The 24121-nt window shown below is 45.3% G+C and overlaps 1 protein-coding gene across 2 annotated transcripts in view; it reads left to right on the forward strand.

The window, feature by feature from the left end:
- The window catches only part of rarab (retinoic acid receptor, alpha b), a 183071-nt gene that overhangs the window by 141769 nt on the left and 17181 nt on the right, over window positions 1-24121 (forward strand). For both annotated transcript variants that reach the window (XM_036938108.1, XM_021624640.2), the window contains one exon: window positions 19041-19189. In XM_036938108.1, the coding sequence (XP_036794003.1) occupies window positions 19041-19189 (149 nt within the window). The remainder of the gene's footprint in view (window positions 1-19040; window positions 19190-24121) is intronic.

Genomic DNA, 24121 nt, shown 5'->3' on the forward strand with positions numbered 1-24121 from the left:
TTACTAACACACGTACCCCACACACACTCAATCCCAAACACACGTGCACACACACACACTTTGTGCCAACCCTATCCCATGAAAGCACCTGCCAGTTCATTAATTATGCAGACGAGCTCCGTAAGGTGCTTCAAATTAGCGCATTAGCCTAATGAGCCGACAACCTCCATCGAGTTACCGCAACGACCGCTCGACCCGGGGAGTCGTTTGAACACCACCATCTGAACCGATGCGGTCACGGACAGGAAGCTGTGTGGCTCAATTGGTAAGAGCACAGCGCTACCAACGCCAAAGTCATGTTGGGTTTCAGTTCACACCGGGATCCCTTGCACACACTAAATTGTCGTTACGAACAGTAGCCTGAAGACCTCTGGTTTGAGTATCAGAGCGCAGCAGGAGGAAAGAGAATACACATATGTTGGAGTGTTCCTGTTCCTGCTGTTGTGTTGACTGGCATTCTGTACGGTATCGAGATGTCTCTCTCCCTGGCCCTTGTAGGTAAGAGGTGATGGTGTAAACATGTAGCCTACTGTTATTGACCAGGGGGATGTTACAGTGCCTTCGGGAAAGTAGTCAGACCTCTTGACTTCTCCCACATTTTGTTACGTTACAGCCTTATTCTAAAATTGGGGGGAAAAAAAGAACAATCCTCAGCAATCTACACACACAACCCCATAATGACAATGCGAAAACAGCTTTTTTTTAAATTGTCAAATGTACATAGGTATTCAGACCCTTTGCTATGAGACTCAGAATGTAGCTCAGGTGCATCCTGTTTCCATTGGTCATCCTTGAGATGTTTCGACACCTTGATTAGAGTCCACCGGTGGTAAATTCAATTGATTGGATATGATTTGGAAAGGCACACACCTGTCTATATAAGGTCTCACAGTTGACAGTGCATGTTAGAGCAAAAACCAAGCCGTGAAGTCAAAGGAATTGTCCGTAGTGCTCCGAGACAGGATTGTGTCGGGGCACAGATCTGAAGGGATTGAAGGTCCCCAAGAACACAGTGGCCTCCATTCTTAAATGGAAGAATTTTGGAACCACCAAGATTCTTTCTAGAGCTGGCCGCCCGGCCAAACTGAGCAATCGGGGGAGAAGGGCCTTGGTCAGAGACGTGAACAATAACCCGATGGTCACTCTGACAGAGTACCTCTGTGGAGATAGAACCTTCCAGAAGGCCAACCATCTCTGCAGCACTCCACCAATCAGGCCTTTATGGTAGAGTGCCCAGACTGAAGCCACTCCTCAGTAAAAGGCACATGACAGCCCACTTGGAGATTGTCAAAAGGCAACTGAAGACTCTCAGACCATGAGAAACAAGATTCTCTGGTCGGTTGAAACCAAGATTGAACTCTTTGGCCTGAATGCAAAGCATCACGTCTGAAGGAAACCTGGCACCATCCCTACGGTGAAGCATGGTGGTGGGAGCATCATGCTGCTCGGATGTTTTACAGTGGCAGGAACTGGGAGACTAGTCAGGATCGAGGCAAAGATGAATGGAGCAAAGTACAGAATGATCCTTGACGAAAGCCTGCTCCAGAGCGCTTAGAACCTCCGACTGGGGTGAAGGTTCACATTCCAACAGGACAACAACCCTAAGCACACAGCCAAGACGACACAGGAGTGGCTTCGGGACAAGTTTCTGAATGTCCTTGAGTGGTCCAGCCAGAGGCCAGATTTGAAACTAATAGCTGAGCAGACAATAGCTGAGCAGCAACGCTTTCCATCCAACATGACAGAGCTTGAGAGGATCAGCAGAGAAGAATGGGAGAAAATCCCCAAATACAGGTGTGCCAAGCTTGTAGCGTCGTACCCAAGAAGACTCGAGGCTCTAATCGCTGCCAAAGGCGCTTCAACAAAGTACTGAGTAGAGGGTCTAAATACTTATGTAAATGTCATATTTCAGTTTATTTTTTATAAATGAGCAAAAATGTCTACTAACCTGGTTTGCTTTGTCATTATGGGGTATTGTGTGTAGATTGATGAGGGCGGGGGGGAAATATAATGTGACAATGTGGAAAAAGTCCAGGCGTCTGAATACTTTCCCGAAGGCACTAAGTCAGTATGGTTAACTCTTCATGGCATGTCCCTATAACCACTACACTCTCTATAAAGATGTATTTTTGGTTGAAAAGACGTTCAACCCAACTTAACTCACTGGGTTGGTGCTACTTGTCCTGAACCTAGTATAGATACATGTACATCTGTGTTAAGGGGAAGAACGTGGCCATTTGGGAGAATCCGAAGATCGCTGAAAGAAGTGCAATGTGTTTATTCCGTCCATCCCATCATAGCACCCCTCCCAGCCTCCGTTTTCCTGCTCTCACACGCTCTCGCTCCCTGGCGCCCCCGTCAAAACCCATCCTATATTTAATGTCATTGCCAAGAAAGGGGCGTGGGCCTTTGTCAGATCTGCACACGCGTCAACATGGAGAATGCCATTAGACACCAGTGGAGTTGAAAGCTCAGCTTCAGTTAGGCGCTCATTGGAGCGAGGACTCTGGGGGAGAGAAGAGAAGTTAAGTGATTGTAAGCACTTACAATGATGGATTAAGGAGCCAGAGAAACAACTGGAGACAAATGTAATACTGGCTGGCGTCACCTCCCAAAGACAATAATAATACTATTTCTGCTATTATGATGAAGCTCATCGATACACGTGTATAGTATTTATAATCTCTCACTCACTCACTCACTCTCACACACACTACTTACCGTATTTTTTATTTCTACTTTGCACATTCTTCCATTGCAAAACTACCATTCCAGTGTTTTACTTGCTATATTGTATTTACCTTGCCACCAAGGCCTTTTTTTGCCTTTACCTCCCTTCTCACCTCATTTGCTCACATTGTATATAGACTTGTTTATACTTTATTATTGACTGTATGTTTGTTTTACTCCATGTGTAACTCTGTGTTGTTGTATCTGTCGAACTGCTTTGCTTTATCTTGGCCAGGTCGCAATTGTAAATGAGAACTTGTTCTCAACTTGCCTACCTGGTTAAATAAAGGTAAAATAAAAAAATAAAAAAAATACTAACAGAGACACAGACACATCACCTTGGGGTCGTGGTTGCCTTTTGGTTAAAGCTGTGGCAGTTGTGCATACCGTGTCACCTTAAAGTAATTCTCCGGTTACGTGTTTCCGAACGCCCCGCTTTGGGCTGGATGTGTCAATGTGTAGTTCGTACAGGCATAATCTATGAGCAGAATGACTCTTAACTTTTTAATGAACCACAAAATCCCTAGTTTGAAAGCAACTGTTTTCTTTAAGCTGTGCCGCACCATTCTCCCTACATTTTCCCCCGTGTGGGCCAGCTAAGAAAGTACTGGAGAGTCTCTTTAAATGAGCAGCTAATAAAAGGGATTGTAGGTCAAGCCGCACATAAGGCAGTGTAAACGGACTAAACTGGCCAAACTGCCCCCTCCCCCCCCCCCCCCCCCCCCCCCCCCCAGATACGTCTCCCCACACTGAGGAAGTTAACCTTTGCACCACACTGATTCTATCCCTCTCTCTCCCTCCCCTCATCCTTTTCCTCTTTCATTTTTTGTAAATATCTTTTTTGAGCTTACGGCACCTGGAATTCCCAGGCGGTATCCCGTCCCGGTACTAACCAGCCCCGACCCTGAACAGATGTGTTCTGGGTGGTATGACCACAAGCTCCCCCCCCCCTGAATTAGGTACTTTGGCTTATCAATGCAGCTCCTCATTGGGCTCGGGAGAAGCAAAGGTCGAATCAGGCTTCCTCTGAAACATGACCTGTATGGCCACTTCTCACTTCTACTTCTTATCACACTGCTCTCTTAACCCGGATGTCAGCCGCACCAATGTGCCGGAGGAAACACCGTTCGACTGACGACCCGGCGTCAGCTTGCATGTGCCCGGCCTTGTCACAAGGATTCGTGAGAGCACGATCAGCCAAGGAAAGCCCCACCGGCCAAACTTTCCCCTTACCCCGGACACCTCTGGGCCAATTGAGCGCCGTCCTATGCTTGTGACACAGCCTGGGATCAAACCCCAGGGCTTTTCACAGCTGTACCACCCAGGACCTCTTCTCCTCTTTCTCTCTCTCTCCAACTCCCCTCGGTGTCTGCCATCAACCTGGTCCCCTCTTCTCGCTGTCTCTCCCAACCCCTTTCTTCCCTCTCTGTTCTGTCTCTCGCTCACTCACTCATCCCCTCTTTCCACCTCCCCTGTCGTAACCCCATGTCTTTCTCCCTTCTCTCCCTCCCTTTCATCTCTCTCTCCTTCTCCTCCCTCCCTTCCCTCCTCCTCTCCTATATGCCCTGCAGAATGCCACTGTCCCTGTTTTGGTTTGCGTTTTGGGCTCAGTAGCCCCCCCCCCCCACCGGGGTTGAAATGTGATCTTTCCCGTCTTGCCCAGGTGAGGTGAGGGAGGTGTAGGTCTAACGGTCGGTTCTCGTTCGTTATCACAAACCAACCAACACTGCTTCCTTCCAGCCACACACACACTCTCTCTCTCCCACACTCTCTCTCTCTCTCTCTCTCTCTCTCTCCTTTACTAATGACCGCTCTCATTCACATTAGAGGAGTTTCAACATGCTCCTTTAAACAGAAGAATAACAAAGCCGTACCCTCGGGAGGGAGACGTTCGCAGACTTATTTATAGTTGATACACACGGTGATGCACATGAATGTATACACATGACACAGCGCTTGTAGGAAAGTCACGCTGCGCTGAAGATGCTTCGGGGCATCTTCAGCGGGTGTTGATGTTGAAGAGGTTCTTAAATCTCACCACGCATGCTTGCGTACTTATAGAGCCAGACACACACACAAACACACACACACACACACTTTTGCTAATAGACACAAACGCATTCCTATATCCATTCGGACACATGCGCACGCACACACACAAACCCCTACTTCTGGAGAAATCCCCCAGTGCTGCCTCCCTTTCTCAGACACGGCACAGCAGCTGCAGCTGAATGTAGGTCAGTGGCTGTCGCTGGGAGATCTCACGGATCTCCTCATCCGTGGCTGGGCTGTTTTTAACTTTACTACTGGTTAATTAGTTTCATACGTGGATTTTATGCTAAGCTCTATATGTAGGCCCGGGTCCCTGGGTCAGCCCTTGTGGTGGTTTTACCACACACACACACACACACACACACACACACACGATCACTTGACTCACTCACTTGACACACACACACTCGACACAGGGCTAATCTCATTACTAATCGTGATCTAATTAAACCATTTCCCTGTTTGGCTCCTATTTCCTTCTCTCAGCTTGGTTGTAGAGGAGGAGACGAAGACAAGTCGTCTCTGTTTTTAGCAACAGTTCAGTTTGGTTCCAGCCTTTTAGAGACAGACAGATCTAGCCTGATCCTCTCCCTCCCTTCTCCACACTAAGTTGTGTGTTTTCTTGTCTTGACTCTTCTTTGCTCCTCACTAAAAAATAAAAAAAAATAAAAAAAAATGTGCCTTAGTTGGGATCTTGATGCTGGTCAGTTTGGCTGAGTAGTGGAGGAGCCACTGGCAGTCACTTGAGTCTTACCCAGCTGAGCCTGGCCACGTGTTGAAATAGGCTATTTCTGCCCACAGCGGCTGGCCAGCTCATGCCTGAGTAAAAACCATGACACAGCCGCACTGAGGCCTCCAAGGCGTCACAGAAATTGGATAAAAAGCGTAACAGTGTTCCCCGTTCACTTACTTGAGTCCTTGAATGATTTCAATATACTCTTGGACGTTTGAAGTGATTTGTTTTGCGAACTCTGCTTTGTAGTTAAAGGTCTGTCCTGATTTGTTTTGTAAAAGAAAAAGACTTCCAGCCTATTGCTCCTGGCCCTTATTTTTGAAAAGTAGAGACACATTTTCTTGAAACAAATAGCAACGATCCCTAGTATATTCAACTTTTCGGGGGTTACCAAGCTTGTCTGTTGGAAGTAGGGAACACATTTCCCTATTTTCCCCCATAGCTACCGACCATTGATTTTCCAGACAGCCGTAATGTACCAGAACACAATCCAGAATACAAGTGGCCAGTCACAGTCCCCCCCCCCTTCAGAGAAGATAGCGTGTTAAAGACACAAGCCAGCGCCCTGCCCCATGGCGCACATTCCGCTCTGCAGTCATGCATGATATGATGTGAGTGCTCTGGCATTTCAGCAAGCCTCGTGGGGGTCTCTTCTCCTCCTCCTCCAGTCAGACTCCGAGAAATGCCCTCTAGCCCAGCCCTGAGCCCAGCTCTGTGGCACGTGGTAATCTCATGGCTGGCTGGGAGGAAGGATGTGGATCTAGCCCAGCTTTGGGGTGCAACAGGCTGGGTGGCTGGGAGAAGTTCAAACCCACTTCTGAGGCACATGGCATGGTACACTGCTGGGTGGGTGGAAGTAGAGCCGCACACTTCAGAGCGAGGTCGGGGGGGGGGGGGGGGGGCAGGTTGAAACCATGCTGTTATCTCCCAGCACCACGGCTCCGATACGGTCTTATGTCCCAGAATTCCAAATCACAACCGAGTCGCAGAATTGGGTTAAAATGTTAACAGAAATAAGACCGGAACGGTTTCAGAAGATGTGGTGTTATGCAAGATAGTCATTTTTGCAGCCCTCCCCCAAAAAAGCATCTGTGCTGTTTGTGGTCGGTTACAAAACTGATTGTCACGGCTTTATGTTCTGTAATGTTGTTGTTTAAGTATAGTAGTAATATCATTGGTTGTAGTTATGATTGTTGTTGTGGTATTCAGTAGATGTACCAAAAGAGAGAACATCGTCATTTATTCTCTTCTAAAACCCAGCACAGTCTCGCTCTCGTCAGCCAGCCTCAATAGCTCCAAGCAACACTTTCCTTCTCTCCCTTCATCTCTTCATTCTGGCTCTGAAGAGGGGCCCTGGAGAGGCTGGCTGGGGGCGAGCAGCAGAGGGGAAGAAAAGAAAGGCGAGGGGGAAGAGATTAAGTCTTAAAGTGGAGATGAGAGACTAGAGCGCTGAGTAGGGCAGGTCTGAGGAAATCATTGAGCCCGTTGTTCCCCGAGTGCGCACGCAAGAGAGAGAAGAGGGAGACGCTAGCGTGTCACAGCAGCAGAAATGGGAGCATCACTGGGGCTTCCTTCTACTCCCCTGAGGCTGGATAGCTAGTGTAGCATCACTGCCGTCTGCTATACTTAGCTGGTATGGCTAGGCTTCCATAGCTTCACTTTATGACCTCTGAACTCGATGGCCAGGGTCAAATATGAAATTGTACAAATTTACAAAAACATTTTGAACAGTTTTTTTGTGGGTTTTTACATTTTATTATCTATGTACATTGTTAAATGACTGAAACCCAGTGTTTTGAAAAGTAAAGGATGTCAACAGACTTGTTTTATTTCAGTTAAATATAACCCAACAATCCTTACTATGAAATGTTATTTATTCACAAAAATAAAGTCCCTAGTATGAGACCAAGTAGGCTAAAGGCCCAAAAACCTCTATACTTTGGGATTGGGACCAGTCCCCCGCTTACTCTAATTCTCAGAAGCAGATTCCCACTGTCATGCAAGGTGATTAACCCTGATTACCTCTGCCAATATCCTGCCACTCACCACAGCACCACAGATAACAGCATAACTGTTACACAACAAAAACATTTTTTAAACGCACAAATATCCCAGTACGAGGTCCTAACCTCCCGGGCCGACAGCCCGAATCAGCCCAGCCTGGACTAATGGACCAGAGTACTGACCCATGGTACTCCCTCTGGTCAATATGCTGGGCTGAGCGGGTGGGATTACGATGCCATTGTCTGCTGGGGTGCTAATCCCTGTAGATTTAGCTGTCAGAAACAAAGCCCAGAGATGACATGGGGGTTAACCACCTGGTTCCCCCCAGTGGACTGGTGCCAGACTTTAGCCCTGGTCCCAATGGCTTCACTGCCAGGCTTTGGCCCCGGTCCCTATTGTGTCACTGCCAGGCTTTGGCCCCGGTCCCTATTGTTTCACTGCCAGGCTTTAGCCCTGGTCCCTATTGTTTCACTGCCAGGCTTTAGCCCTGGTCCCTATTGTTTCACTGCCACTCCTCGCCCTGCTGCTAGCTCTAAAGGGGGAGGGACTGATTACTCACTCTGGGAGGGATCAAGGTGAGGAAAAAGGGAAGAGATGCACAATGGACGGAAAGAACTCCAGATGCAGGACAGTCCAGGACCAATGAAAGAACTCCTGATGCAGGACAGTCCTACTGTTTGTCCACCAGTTAACCCCTCTGGCATGTTTACACTTCGAACCATGACCTTGGTTGCATACTGTAACCTTTGTTTGTCTGTTTTACATACAGTGTAGTGCTCTGCAAAGCAAAAGGATGGATCTCTCCCTGTTCTCCCTCCAACAAAGTCTTGTCTGCCAATCGTACGAGCCTTGGGGACCATTCAGGGTTATCTCATGTCATTTTTCTGCCATGTAAACAGTCCTCCTGCCCACCAATCGGAGGCTGGGGGCCAGGGGCCGGAGTTTGGAGCGATGAGTCACCCTGTGTGTTTGTGTGTGTCTGTAGGTTGGGGTTCGTTGGGTTGGATCCAGGACTGTGACTAACACAGCACTGACAGTCTAGAGCTGGGTCTGGAGTTGGCCGGCCTGCCTCCCTGGATGACCTACATCCCAACTGCCTGCCTTTTCTTTCTCTCTCTGCCTTTCTTTCTTTCTCTCGCTCTCTGCCTCTGTCGGTCTCCTCTCTCTCTCTCTCTGTCTCTGCCTCTCTCTCTCTCTGCCTGCCCATGTGAGCCGTTCTCTGTGCTGTGACCTCGCCTCTCATTCTTTTTTAGCTGGTTCTCTCTCTGTCTCTCTCGCTCTCTCACATATGATCACCCACATTCTTATACATATCAGCAAGCACACATGTCAATGTACACTCTTGCCTCCACCCAGGTCCAACATGAGGATAGTAATCATACAATCATACAGGACTGTTTAGATTCTGACAGCCATCCCTGTCCAAGACTAACCATGATCTTACACCGCCCAGTAAGCTGAGATGTACAGTATATAGTGTTGTCACGAAACCAGAATTTTGACTTCGATACCAGGTTCAGTATCACGATTCTCAATACCATCACGATACTCAATTCCAAAAGGACACCACTGCAAAAAAAGAAGGCATACCAACCGTAGTCACAGAATTGCACTTGGTCCAGACAGAGAAACTCAGCTACTGCTCTGTTCAATCATTGGGAATATTTTGAGCTAAATATCAATTGCATTTGACATTTTTTTCAGGCACACTAACGTATGCATGAATTACTCAATTATACAGTCATACACCCAATTTTGTTTTTGCCAATCTAACTACATGACAACATAATGGTAGTCCATTTATTTGAATTATAAATCTTTATTGATAAACTGGGTGAGGCCTATTCACAATAGATATGAATGAACAGGTGTGGATGCTTTTTGTTAGTCAGCTTTTTTTTGGGCCTGATTTCATGTGGCTACAGATGACAAACAATATCTTACCCTTTTCATTTGGGACCAATTTTTATTGTACTGATCAAAAAACATTGACATAGAAGTAGCGCACACTTTTGTTAGAATAAGCTGTCTTGTTAACCAGTAACAACATCGCTTACGAGGCGGGGGGGGGGGGGGGGGGGGGGGGGGGGGAGGGAAGAGTCAGTTCGCGGAGGCAATCGAGATACATAGTAATGGCGTCTTTTTGTAGGTACTAACTCTACCGTGGTTCGTTGGACAGAGCCTATGGTGAAATGATCTGCGTTTTTTGGGGATAAACGCTGAAAATGAGGTCTGTGGTAAACACAGGCTTAGGTGATATTATAAGTTTTGTTTTAGGAGCTAATCTTCATCAGCTAACGTCACTGTTGGGGAATTTTGAAGCGTTTATGTAATCCCCCCCAAAAGTACGAAGGCTTCCTTTTTCATAAAGGTCATTTTAACTGACTGACTATTATCTCATAGAACAAAACTTATAAGATCTCCTAAGCCTGTGTTAACCTCAGACCTTACTTTCAGCGTTTATCCCAAAACCCCCATTAATTTCCCCCATAGGAATGGCGGAATAAACCATAGGAATGGCGGAATAACCATGTGTATGTGACAAATAAAATTTGATTTGATTTGATAAACCAGAGATAACTCATTCCTGGTCTTTAGGACTATAAACTATCTCTATAGATAAGAGAGAGAGAGACCAATTTTTAAGTGAATCAAACATTTTTTGGTGGCAATCCGCTTTGAAATCCGCATATTTTGTGGTTATGATTTTCATGTTGTCACAAACAAAGTACTAGTGTAGTGAATTGATCATAGCTTCAGCTACACGCTGGAAGGAAAGTTAGCCTACGAAGCTGGAAGCTACCGGTATCTTCTTGCATTGGATTGTGTTCTAGCCTGTATGGACATTGTTTTGCGAACAGAAATGAAAAGTTTCAACATTCCTGCAGGCATTATATACCGCATTATTTAAGTGTGTTAACTTGGGTGCAGCATGAACAGGGCGCTAACATGATGCAGCCCAGACTCCTAGTGCAGGCTAAGTGGAGCAGGCACTGTGTTTTCACGCTATAAGGGGGACATTGACTGTGCTGACAGAGTTGAACTGTGAGACACATTTAACAGATGTATCGAAAGTAACACAAATTCTAGTGCCGAACCATTTTTCATGTTCTAGTATCTAGAAAGTAACGAAGTTCCAGTATACCGTGTAACACTAGGCGTATATGTTAAAAAAATTTAAAAAAACATTTTGACTCGTCCTTGTTTTTAGTTTCCTCAGTCCATGAGTTAGTATTTGATATCTGTCCCTGGTTCCCCACTTGCATGACAATGGTGGGAGTTGTTTTCTGTGAGGAGAGGCAAATGTCTGTGAGAGAAGACTATAATACAGTCACAGTGAGCCATTTGAAAAGCGAGAGGAGAGAGAGAGCGAGGGAGGCTTAGTAACTGTACCAGGATCCTCTTGCTCCCCCGGGGACTACCGCCAACGCTGCTGCTGCCTCTGCTGCTGCGAGGTATGCAGCCGCTTCCCTTTCATGCTCGGCCCTATTTTTTTTTTTCTTCTCCTCTTTATCTCACTCTCTCTTTCACTCTCACACACACACACACACACACACACACACACACACACACACACACACACACACACACAGAGAGAGACAAACTCACAGACAAACTCACAATCCCTCATCTTCCTCTGCTCCACCCCCCGAGCCTCCACTTTCCCCTTCTACTATTTTACTCTATAACACAGACGACCCCCTTCCCCTCACACACTCCTCCACACCCCTTCCCCTCACACACCCCTTCCCCTCACACACTGGCCTCATCCATTTAACTCGTAGCACTATAATGATTGGGGCTTTTAAATATTTCAGAGGGGAGCAGCGGCCTCTCTCCTATCCAGGCCGTTCTCCGGCGAGAGGGTAAGTGGTGGGCGTGTACAGTAGCACTGGTTTTGACTGTTTACTAATTGATAAACTCCCTCTTCGAAGGCCTTCTCAGGAGGAGCTGCTGGGCCTTTAGCCTCCCTCCCCTGATCTAATGCCCCAGATGGGCATGTGGATAATGCCCAGTAGTATATGGAACTTTGTGTTAACTCCACGATTTATCAGTTTGTTTGCGGCGTTTGCACGTTCTTCAGCTGTATTTCCGCGACGGCCGATTTGTGTGCGTGTTTATTGAGCATCGGTTACCGCCTGTGTGGACGTGGTTAAATGTGTACGTGATTATTATTTTTTTTTGTCTGTGCCTCTGTGACGCGACCCTCAGATCAGACACGAACACTAATGGTCCTCTCAGCCAGCCAAACTGGTCCATCTGTCAGCTAGGGGTCAAATGGTGCAAGCACAAGGTCACGCCAGGCAGACAGACAGGTCAACAGGGCCCAGGGGGGTTATGGGAAATATGAGAGCCCTCTGCCACTCGCCTACCCCCTCCCCCTCCCCCTCTCCACCATACGACCCCCACCGCTGTCAGTCTGGTCAGGTGATCATCTCTCCATGTGATCAGATCTTACAATGAGCAGCTAAGGAAGCTCTTAAATGCCCAACGTGTAGTAGAAATCGCTCCGCCATTACATGGTTGATAAAAATTTGATTATGTTCGCCAATTTTGGTTTATGTGGCAATACAAGCAATGTATAGTGATTTGAGTCGCTGTACAATCTAAACCGCTGTGAAATATATTTTCAATAACCAAAGATATCATATATTCAGCTGTTTGAAGCCGGGGTGCAAAACCAAAAATTATGCAACGCTTAACTTAGGAATGGGAAGCATAGAAACAGAGCTCAAAGAATGGATCTACTGCTTATCAGACTCGCTTTCAAAGAGAATGAAAGATCTATAACTAATATTTCTATGTGAATTGGATCCGGTAATTAGGGAAGCTACATACTGACCCTTTTAACTATAGCTCAGTGTTGTGCTGATATCACCCGGGTTGTGGGTGATGTGCTGCATGGAACCGAAATTGAATGCTCCATGACCCCATAATAACTAATAACAAGAACAGAAAACTTGAAGACGGAAAGAAAGAGGGAAGGAGAAAGTCCTCCTGTGTGATGCTGGTGGCTAATTGAGTCTGCCTTCCATGGCTTTGGCATGGGTCCTCAGATCCTCAACTTCTACAGATCCACCCTCGAGAGCATCTGGTTGCATCACCGCTCGAATTGGCAACTGCTCGGCATCTGACCGCTACGGAGGGTAGTACAAGGGTGGTACGTAGACTCCAGCCACCCTAATCATAGACTGTTCTCTCTGTTACTCGTGTGGCAAGCAGTGCCGGAGCACCAAGTCTAAGGTCCAAAGGGCTCCTTAACAGCTCCTACCCTCAAACGAAACGACTGCTAAACAGTTAATCAAATGCTACCCGGACTATTTGCATTGACCCCTCCCCCCCTTTTTACGCTTCTGCTACTCGCTGTTTATTATCTATGCATACTATGCATCACTTTACCCCCTAACCACATGTACATATTATCTCAATTACCTCGACTGGGTGCCCCCTGTATACCCCCTATTTTACCATTTTTATATATTTATTTTTTGCTAATATTTTCTTATTTAACCAACAACTCAGACTTTTCTTTTTTTATTTATAACATTTTTTTTTTTTTAGGGTTTGTAAGTAATCATTTCACGGTCTGTTGTATTCGGCGCATGTGACAAATAAAGTGATTATTAAAGTAGATGTCAGTTTGGCTTTTGAGCCCTTCATAATAGCCCAGTCATGTCCTTGATCAGGGTGAACTGCCTTTTGGCATCTTGTTGGCTTCTTCTCAAATGTCCCTATTTAGCTGAGATGACAAGAAAGTCTAGAAGGCTAGACTTTAGCGAAGCTAGCTCACTGTAGCTGGTGTACATCGCCTACCTGGGAGGATTGATTAGTAATGACCTGATCGGTTTGTCTTTCATCTAATAAAATCCTGGTTTATTATCACACATGGTTTATTTAACACATGGCATCTGGGACCAGTTTGGGTGGCATAGCGCCAGGCGTGCAGGTAGAGTTTCAAGTGAAGTCGAGGATGTCCCTCTTTCACCCTGAAATGTGCCACTATACAAGAGTCAGGACTCATACAAGGACAGCTTGGCAGAAAAGAGGTCAGACAGGACTCCAGGGAACAGGAGGCTGGCGCGCCACAAGAAGACTGCGTGCGAAGGCGGGAGAGGGAGAGAAGAAGTGTGAGAGAATCCGAGATGGAGAGGGGTGAGAAAATGGAGTGAGTGTATTGCGAAGGGGAAAGAGTAGGATGGAAGTGTTTGAAATGTCTTACTTCCTGTGTCTTTAAAAAAAAATATATATATTTTTTACCTCGAAACATGTTGGTTTGATTCCGTATAGCAGCACAAGATCAGTGTGTCCCTCTCTCACTCCCCCTTTTCACCTACAGCGTATCTCTCACCATAGCTCTCTTTCATCTTGTTTCTGAGCCTGCTTTTTCTGCCGCCTTTTTGTTGTTGTCTGTGTACCTACCTGCCCAAAATACCTCCCTTAGCTGGCACAAAGACAGCACTGAAAGCCTCAACCGCCACTTGCTTCCTCTGTGTGTGTGTGCCTGGAGAGGAGATAAAGACTTCACATCCTTCTCGCTCTAGTCTTCTTTCTGTCTCGGTTGGGGCTGGTGTATTTTTAGTGACACTCTGGCTTATTTTGAACACAGGAAACACCGGCTGGTTTGGTAGTGGATATACTTGGAAAGACGCAGCTAAGCATAGACTAAAAAAATGTAGATGGGGCTCAGGCTCAAATGGGATACATAGAACTGGTACCATTCATCATAGTGATCGACTAGTGTCTACATATCTAGACATCTGTAAAAAGTCTAGTAGATCCGAGTCAGTAATCCTCAAAGTTGTTCCAGGAAAATCAATTGGTAATTGACCCGCAAGGAAAACAGATTCACTTCCCCCTCCACACACTTTGAAGCACTGTTCTCGGGTCAAAAACTGAACGCATCCTCCAGTTAGTATCGCGGAGACGCTCTCATTACTTCTGATTCAGGATCTGTGCTGAATGACAGAGAGTGGCGGGGTGATCTGGTAGCATTTAGGCTCGTCTGAATTCCAGCATCCCGAGAGTCCGAGCTTTTCCATTGTGTATTTGTCGAGTTTATTTAAAATCATTTTTTTAATATGTTTTGTATTGAGCTATTCAGAGCGACCGAGGACACTAGGGGAAGGGCCTTGGCAGGACAACAACAGGCAGTGAATGCATTGTTTTCTCCTCTAGTTTTTTTTCTCCCCTGTTTTTATGTTGGAATAAATTGTCCGTAGGACAAACAGCGGATGGCCAAAGCTAATATAGTGGTGCCATGTTTTCTAAACCGTCGGTCCTGTTTCTCATCTGTTCCAAACCCAGAGATCACTGGAGTGATCCTGGATAGTCTATCGCTTTTCCTCATCCCCTCTCTCTCTCTCTCTCTCTCTGTCTCTCTCTCGTGTTCTTCCACACTATCCCGGTCTCTGCCAATGTCTTCCTTTCTTTACTGTTCCCTCTCGTTTCATTCTCACACACAGCGAAAATCTGGTCTCTTTTGAAAATAATACTTCGTAGAGCTAGGATGGATGTACCGTAAGTATGCACGCACACTCCCCGACTGACTCACTCTCTCATCATGCACACACACACACACACACACACACACACACACACACACACACACACACACACACACACACACACACACACACATTTTTTTTGTTTGATGGTATAAAAGGTGTTTTGGAATTCCACCCTCAGGCCCTATACCAGTGTTATTGTTGGAACCTACCCAACACTGATGGGAAGGTGGACTGAGCTTGCAAAAATAAGAGGGGGGGGGGGGGGGGCAGCAGCAGACACTGGAATGTGTGTTATGTCAGGAAATATTGGGGGGGGGGAAGCCGGTAAGGGCGTGGACCGGAGATGGCTGGGGGTCAAAGGGAAAAGGGCAGAGGGGAACATGGCTGGGGATTGGTGGACTACAGGACAGAAGGACAGGAGGAATAGCAAATGCGGGGGTAGGGTGTTTGGCTTGTAGAGAGAGAATGGAAAGAATCTGGAGAGAGATACAGGGGGAGGTAAACGTAGAGGGAGTGAAAGAGAGGAGAGTGAAAGGTAGAAGAATGTGTGGTGGTTTAGTGTGGTGATGATGGAAACGAGTAAGATTGTACACGAGAAGTCTCACTCTCTCACTCACTCACTCACTCACACACTAGAACATGTAGGACAGATTCATGCATCACCTTTCACATGGTGGGTTAGGGCCCTAAATATGTGTTGTTGGGTCAGGTCAATGTGCGTGTGTTCCTTTCCCACTTTCGTCCTCTCATGCTGCCTGGCAGGTTCTATGTGTCCTGGGGTAAAAATGGAGCACTTACTAACACTCCAGTGTTCAGTCGGACCCCTAAGCATCGCACACACACACTATGAGAGCTCTGAAAGGTTGAAGGTGTGTTGTGTATACATGGATGTAAGCTGTATGTGACCCTGCGTGTGTGTGTGTGTGCGTGCGTGTGTGTTCAGGGTCTCCCTCGCATATTATTCCAAATGATGTAAGCCCCTCTTCCAAGAAGTGGTGGAGCTTACATGATGGACTGTGATTACACAAGATTACTGTTTCTCATCACACGGCAGACATGTTTCCCTTTTCACAACGCACACAGTCGCTCGTGAAAGTCTGCGCGCCTTACGGTCTTCACATTTTGCTGCCTTAAAATGTCATCAACAAAGGGATTCATTTATATTTTTCAAATGATCTACGCGACCTACTCCACATTTTCAAAGGGATAGAAAAATTATGTAAATATTTTCGAAATGACAAAAAAAATACAAAATGATGATGTATTGATTGTGCATGTCATCACACCCCAGAGTTAATATGTGATGGAAGCACTTTTGGCAGCCATTGCAGCTGGGAATCATTTTTGAAAAAAGAAGATTCTATCAACCTTGCACAACTTTTAGGGTAACATATATATCCATTGATCAAGCTTAGTAAGTTTGGTTGGGAGTCATTGATGAACAGCAATATTCAAATCTTGTCTCAGACTTTCAAGCAGATTTAAGTCAGCACTGAGACGGGACCGCTCAGGAACACTACACTTCTTATGGAAAGCCATTCTGGTGTGTCTTTCGTCTTAAAATGTGTGTAATTGTACCTCTGAAAATGTAAATTATATCCCAGTGTTGGCTCTTCAAAGGACTGAGGCAGGTTTTCCTCTTAACTTTTTACTTGGGCTCTGCTCCTTTCATATTTTATTTGATCCTAACAAACTCCCCAGTCCCTGCCGGCGACAAGCATACCCATAACGTGATGCTGCCACAACAGTACTTGAAAATGGAAAGGTATCGACAACATTGTATTCACCCCACATTACTGGCCTGTATGGCCATGTGAAACCCGATGTATTTTCAAGTATTGTGGTGGCAGCATTATGTTGCGCTTATGCTTGTCATCGGCAGGGACTGGGAAGTTTGTCGGTATCAAAATAAATATGAAATGAGCAAAGCCCAGGTAAAAAAAAATGAAGGAAAACCCACCTCAGTCTTCTGAAAACCTAACCCTGGGATAGAGTTTTATTTTTCAGCGAGACAATTACACACATCTGAATGCTAAAGAAACACCAGACTGGCTTTCCAATAGTTGACCTTGTCTCAGTCCCGACTTAAATGTGCTTGATGCTGTCCATCAATGATTCCCAACCAGATTTACTGAGCTTGAGCAACTTTGACAAAAAACAATGGGCATGTGTTGCCCTAGCAGTTGTGCAAAGTTGATAGAATATTATTCACAGTGTAATGGCTGCTAAGAACATGCTTCCATCAAGTATTAACTCTGGGGTGTGAAGATGTACGCAATCCAGGCATCTATGTTTTTTATTTCCATATGCACAAAAGCTTATTTCTCTCAAAATGTTGCACAAATGTGTTTACATCCCTGTTAGTGAGCATTTCTCCTTTGCCAAAATAATCCATCCACCTGACAGGTGTGGCATATCAAGAAGCGGATTAAACGGCATGACCATTACACAGGTGCACCTTGTGCAGTTTTGTCACACAACACCACACATGTCTCAAGTTCTGAGAGAGAGTGCAATTGGCATGCTGACTGCAGGAATGTCCACCAGAGCTGTTGCCAAATAATGTAATGTTAACTTCTCTACATACGTCATTTTAGAGAATTTAGCAGTATGTCCAACTGGCCTCACAACCGCAGACCACGCGTAACCACACCCGCCCAGGACCTCCACATCTGACTTCTTCACCTGTGGGATCGTATGAGACCAGCCACCCGGACAGCTGATGAAATTAAGGAGTATTTCAGTCTGTAATAAAGCCCTTTTGTGGGGAAAGGTCATCTGATTGGCTGGGCCTGGCTCCCAAGTGGGTGGGCCTATGCGCTCCCAGGTCCACCCATGACTGCGCCCCTGCCCAGTCATGTGAAATCCATAGATTGTGGCCTAATTTATTTAAATTGACAGATTTCCTTAATCGAACTGTAACTCAGTAAAATGGTTGAAATTGTTGCATTTTTATTTTTTGTTCGGTATAGAGGACATTTTAAGGCACAAAATGTAAAGACTGTGCCAGGGGTGTGTAGACTTGAACTAGGCACTGTATATGGTCTACTTTCTTCTGTTAAAAGGCTAGCAGCTGATACACTACTCGTTTGAATGTGGTTTGAATGCACTCTCGTGACCGATATTATTCATTGCTGTGATCATTCATCATTGGCAATAGCCTCTAATAAGACACTACTGTTGGAGCTCATTTGCTCATTGTCATCATGGAAATTGTACCGTTGTGGATAGTGATTGGTCGCTATGGCTACCTAGTGAACCGCGATGAGCCACAATAATGCCTGAGTGAGCCCTGATTGGTCACGGAGGCTCCTAGGAGGACTCTTGATTGGCTGGCAAGCCATGGTTGCTAACATGGCTGTGTGTTCTCTAGAGCTCTTTTAATGCAGCAGTTTTGTGTATTTCTCCTGCCTCTTTCTCTCTCTCCTCCTCGGTGACAAGCACAACTCCATTCATTATTGCTGGCACTACTCCGTGTGTGTGTGTGTGTGTGTGTGTGTGCGCGCGCATGCTTTCTATGAAGCAGAAAGTAGGTCGTGGGCCAACTCGACCTATTCTCCACAGCAGGTTGCCTCTCACACGGGGCGATGCTATTATAGAGGCTTTCTAGGGAGCGGCCCACCACAGGCGGTAACATCATCTGCTTTATCACCATGTGCTTCTCTCTCTCTCATATTCCCATTCACTCTTTCATCCTAATTCTCTTTTGATCTATTTGAATCTCTCTCTCTCTCTCTCTCTCTCTCTCTCAGAGCAACATGCAGTTACATCAAGGTGTGGTAATTATTCAAGTGAGCTGTGTTGCAAGTTACCGACCCAATGACCATCTGTGGTTCCACTGAATCTTTCATGCGGTCAACTTGTTGCAATGTGTCACTTGTTTCCACCACGTCTTAATCGGTGATTTAGGCTAAGTAATAGCATCGTTGTGTCTTTTTATGATCACCCAGACCTATAGATTAAACTAACCTAATCTCCCGCTCCCCTTTCTCGCTCTCTCTCTCTCTCTGCAGCTATAGAGACCCAGAGCACCAGCTCGGAGGAGATAGTCCCCAGTCCCCCTTCGCCGCCCCCTCCCCCGCGAATCTACAAACCCTGCTTTGTTTGTGCGGACAAGTCCTCGGGATACCACTATGGAGTCAGCGCCTGCGAGGGCTGCAAGGTGAGACACTGTCCATGCTCTTTTTCTCTCCATCCATCTCACATTGTGTTTCTCTCCACCTCTCTTTTGCTCGCTCGTTCTTACTCTTCCCTCGCCTCTATCGCCCCCCTCTCTCACTTTGTCCCCCAAGGACTTGGGAAGCCTGAAGTCTCAGGCCAGTGAATGACTTTAATATCAGTCAAGTGCTGCGGAGAGAGTAAAACCAGTACCAGAGTTCTACACCGTAACTGTGTAGACTGACTACTCCGGCTACGAAACGTATTGCCTAAACACTCCGGCTACCAAATTGAGCTCCAGCATGCTATATAAAGTATTCTCAATAATTGAATGTTGCCAGCATCTGAATGTATATTGGCCCTCCACTGGGACTGCGGTGAAGCACAGGTTAGTGCTAGCGCAACTACACAGGCCCCCCTCCCATAGGTGTACCGTGTGTGTTTGATGGTTAGGTAGGGCTCACCGTCATGAAGCACACACACATACAGTCCTCTCCTGCACCCAGGCAAATCTCTCCTGGAAGAAATCTTCATTAAATGGGCATGTTTTTTTTCTCCTCTTTTTTCCCCTGGTTGTTTCTCTTTTTTTGGTCCCAAGGAGGATGTGTGTATCTGGTCTACTTTTCTTTTAGCTGGAGGCTTTTACATTTTTTTGTAGGGGGGGGGGGGTGGCTGTCTGCAAATGTGCAGTTGTTTGGGCTTTAACCTAGTTGTCATCCTTAATAACAGAGCTGTCAAAACAGCAAAGGACTATAGACACACACACTCATGCACTCCATAATCAACATACACATCCAGAATAATCTATTGATGTACACAGGCATTCAGACTTGATGAGCATGTGCACAGCCACACACACACGTAGTGTGGTAATATTGATCATATATGTGTATATATAGAGTTGGGTCTGAAATTATTGACACCTTTTGATAAAGATGAGCAATAATGACTTGATAAAATACATTATTAAAATGCTGAGCTATATTCTACGTTTATTTATTTAAAAAAATATATATTTCACCTTTATTTAACCAGATAGGCTAGTTTAGAACAAGTTCTGATTTACAACTGCGACCTGGACAAGATAAAGCCAAGCAGTGCGACAAAAACAACCGAGTTACACATGGGATAAACAAACGTACAGTCGATAACACAATAGAAAAAAATCTATATACAATGTGTGCAAATGTAGTAAGATTAGGGAGGTAAGGCAGTAAATAGGCCATATTGGTGAAATAATTACAATTTAGTATTAAATCTAGAGTGATCGAAATGCAGATGATAATGTGCAAGTGGAGATACTGGGGTGCAAAAGAGCAAAAATAACAATGTGGGGATGAGGTAGTTTGGTGGTCTGTTTACAGATGGTCTGTGTACAGGTGCAGTGATCGGTAAGCTGCTCTGACAGCTGATGCTTAAAGTTAGTGAGGGAGATATAAGTTTCCAGCTTCAGTGAATTTTGCAATTTGTTCCAGTCATTGTCAGCAGAGAACTGGAAGGAAAGGTGGCCAATCGAGTTGGCTTTGGGGATGACCAGTGAAATATACCTGCTGGAGCGCATGCTACGGGTGGGTGTTGCTATGGTGACCGGTGAGCTGAGATAATGTGGGGCTTTACCTAGCAGACCTAGATGACCTAGAGCCAGTGGGTTTTGTGACGAATATGTAGTGAGGGCGGGCCAGCGAGAGCATACAGGTCGCAGTGGTGGGTAGTATATGGGGCTTTGGTGACAAAACGAATGGCACTGTGATAGACTACATCCAATTTGCTGAGTAGAGTGTTGGAGGCTATTTTGTAAATGACATTGTCGAAGTCGAGGATTGGTAGGATAGTCCGTTTTACGAGGGTATGTTAAGCAGCATGAGTGAAGGAGGCTTTGTTGCAAAATAGGAAGCCAATTCTAGATTTAATTTTGGATTGGAGATGCTTAATGTGAGTCTGGAAGGAGAGTTTACAGTCAAACCAGACACCTAGGTATTTATAGTTGTCCACATATTCTAAGTCAGAACCGTCCAGAGTAGTGATGCTAGTTGGGCGGGCGGGTGCTGGCAGCGATCAGTTGAAGAGCATGCATTTTTAGTTTTACTAGCATTTAAGAGCAGTTGGAGGCCACGGAAGGAGTGTTGTATGGCATTGAAGCTTGTCTGGAGGTTTGTTAGCACAGTGTCCAAAGAAGGGCCAGAAGTATACAGAATGGTGTTGTCTGCGTAGAGGTTGCAAAGAATTACCAGCAGCAAGATCGACATCATTGATACATTCAGAGAAAAGAGTCAGCCCGAGAATTGATCCCTGTGGCAACCCCATAGAGCCTGCCAGAGATCCGGACAACAGGCCCTCCGATTTGACACACTGAACTCTATCTGAGAAGTAGTTGGTGAACCAGGCTAGGCAGTATGTGAATTATATTATTTTATAGGAACACAACAGATTTAGTTTAACAAGTAATAATTTTTCTTCTCAAAAAGGTAGGGGTCCATATTATTGACACTCATAAAGATTCTTATAAAAAAAGTAATCAAAAGTTGGGTATTTGGTCTAGAGGTCGACCGATTTAATTGGAAAAAATAAAATACAAATTTTGGACACCGATATTTATATATATTTTTTTACATCTTTATTTAACTAGGCAAGTCAGTTAAGAACATATTCTTATTTTCAGTGATGGCCTAGAAATGGTGTGTTAACTTCTTGGTGACAGGGGGCAGTATTTTCACCTCCGGATGAAATGCATGCCCAAATTCAACTGCCTGCTACTCATTCCCAGAAGATAAGATATGCATAGTATTAGTAGATTTGGATAGAAAACACTCTGAAGTTTCTAAAACTGTTTGAATCATGTCTGTGAGTATAACAGAACTTATTTAGCAGGCGAACCCCCGAGGACAAACCATTCAGATATTTTTGTTGTTGTTGAGGTCACTCTCTTTTCAATGGGTTTCATTGGGAATCCAGATTTCTAAGGGACCTTCTTGCAGTTCCTATCGCTTCCACTGTATGTCAACAGTCTTTAGAAATTTGTTGAGGTTATTCCTTTGTGTTATGAAGAAGTATGGCCATCTTGAACGAGGGTCACTTGAAGTGTACTGTTAGTTTGCTTCGAGGGCTGTTGTCGATGTGTTCCTCGTTCGAGCCCAGGTAGGAGCGAGGAGAGGGACGGAAGCTATACTGTTACACTGGCAATACTAAAGTGCCTATAAGAACATCCAATAGTCATATGTATATGAAATACAAATGGTATAGAGAGAAATAGTCCTATAATTCCTATAATAACTACAACCTAAAACTTCTTACCTGGGAATATTGAAGACTCATGTTGAGGCACCACCAGCTTTCATATGTTCTCATGTTTTGAGCAAGGAACTTAAATGTTAGCTTTCTTACATGGCACATATTGCACTTTTACTTTGTTTTTGTGTTATTTAAACCAAATTGAACATGTTTAATTATTTATTTGAGGCTAAATAGATTTTATTTGATGTATTATATTAAGTTAAAATAAGTGTTCATTCAGTATTGTTGTAATTGTCTTTTATTGCAAATACATTTTTTAAAAATCGTCCGATTAATCGGTATCGGCGTTGAAAAATCATAATCGGTCGACCTCTGATTTGGTCCCATATTCCTAACATGCAATGACTACATCAACGTTGTGACTCTACAAACTTGTTGGATGCATTTGCAGTTCATTTAAGTTGTGTTTCATATTATTTTGTGCCCAATAGAAATGAATGGTAAATAATGCTTTGTGTCATTCTGGAGTCCCTTATACTATAAATAAGAACAGAATGTTTCTAAACACTTCTACATGAATGTGGATGCTACCGTGATTACGGAAAATGAATCGTGAATAATGATGAGTGAGAAAGTTACAGACGGTCAAAGATCATACCCCCAGGACATGCCAATAACAGGGGGGGTTAGCATGTATAAAGGCCACTCCAAAATGACACTTATTTACCATTCATTTCTTTTGGACACAAAATAATGTGAAACGCAGCCAAAACAAACTGCAAATGCATCCAACATGCATGAACAAAACAGACCCTCTAGGCCTCAGGCCTATGGGCTAACCTAAAAGAGAAGCGTTTTCCGAAAACCTTTTCCCAAGGGCAGGATTGGAGACCTTCATTCCATTTATACCAGAGACCGGACCGCATTCCTGAGACGGCACAAAGGAAATCCTTGCATACGGTGTCATCAGAGTTCACTCTGAACAACTACATATAACCACAGAGATCATACATCCATATAGATGGCATCAGAGTTCACTTTAGGGAAGACGTTTTCAGTACAGAGAACAAACATGGCTTCAGTGGTATTATGCTCTCACACATACCAATAGTCAGTCCACTAGATACTGTGTGAGAGACTGAGATTTTGGCCCCTCATCAGGGGGAAGTGCTGACTGGCCCTTGAGTATTTTCCTTGTGTTCCTGGGCCATTTGCCATAGATTAGGGCCGAGGATTTAGCCGTGTTACATACACACGGCATACTGTGACCCCTGTGCATATACACAAGTAATCTGTTTCGTACACACACACACCCTTCCAGGCTGTTACCAGGGGCTAGGATTAGTTGTGCAGCTAAATAGGCTTACAGGACAGGGAAGGCTGGACACTGTGTGGAGTGAAGTGGTGCATGGAGCATGGATGATGACCCCCCCCCCCCCCCCACGGTAGAAGGTCACCGTACTGTGAGTAGATCCCCCTGTCCCAGGTCGCGCCAGGGTCAATCTCAGGCTCCCAGAGGTCGGCTGGCGGCCAGGAAGAGATCCAGGATCCCATATCAGATATAGGTCCACATAGTCCTGTCAGGAGGTTCTCGCTCTCTCGCCTCTGTCTCAGCCTCCTCTCTTCCTGCATCTCTTTTTCTCTCTGTTTCCATCTCTCTGATGATCTCTCTATTTTCATCTTTCTTTTGCTGTGTATCTACCTG

Source organism: Oncorhynchus mykiss, chromosome 12, assembly GCF_013265735.2.
Source record: "Oncorhynchus mykiss isolate Arlee chromosome 12, USDA_OmykA_1.1, whole genome shotgun sequence".
NCBI classification, from domain to species: Eukaryota; Metazoa; Chordata; class Actinopteri; order Salmoniformes; family Salmonidae; genus Oncorhynchus; species Oncorhynchus mykiss.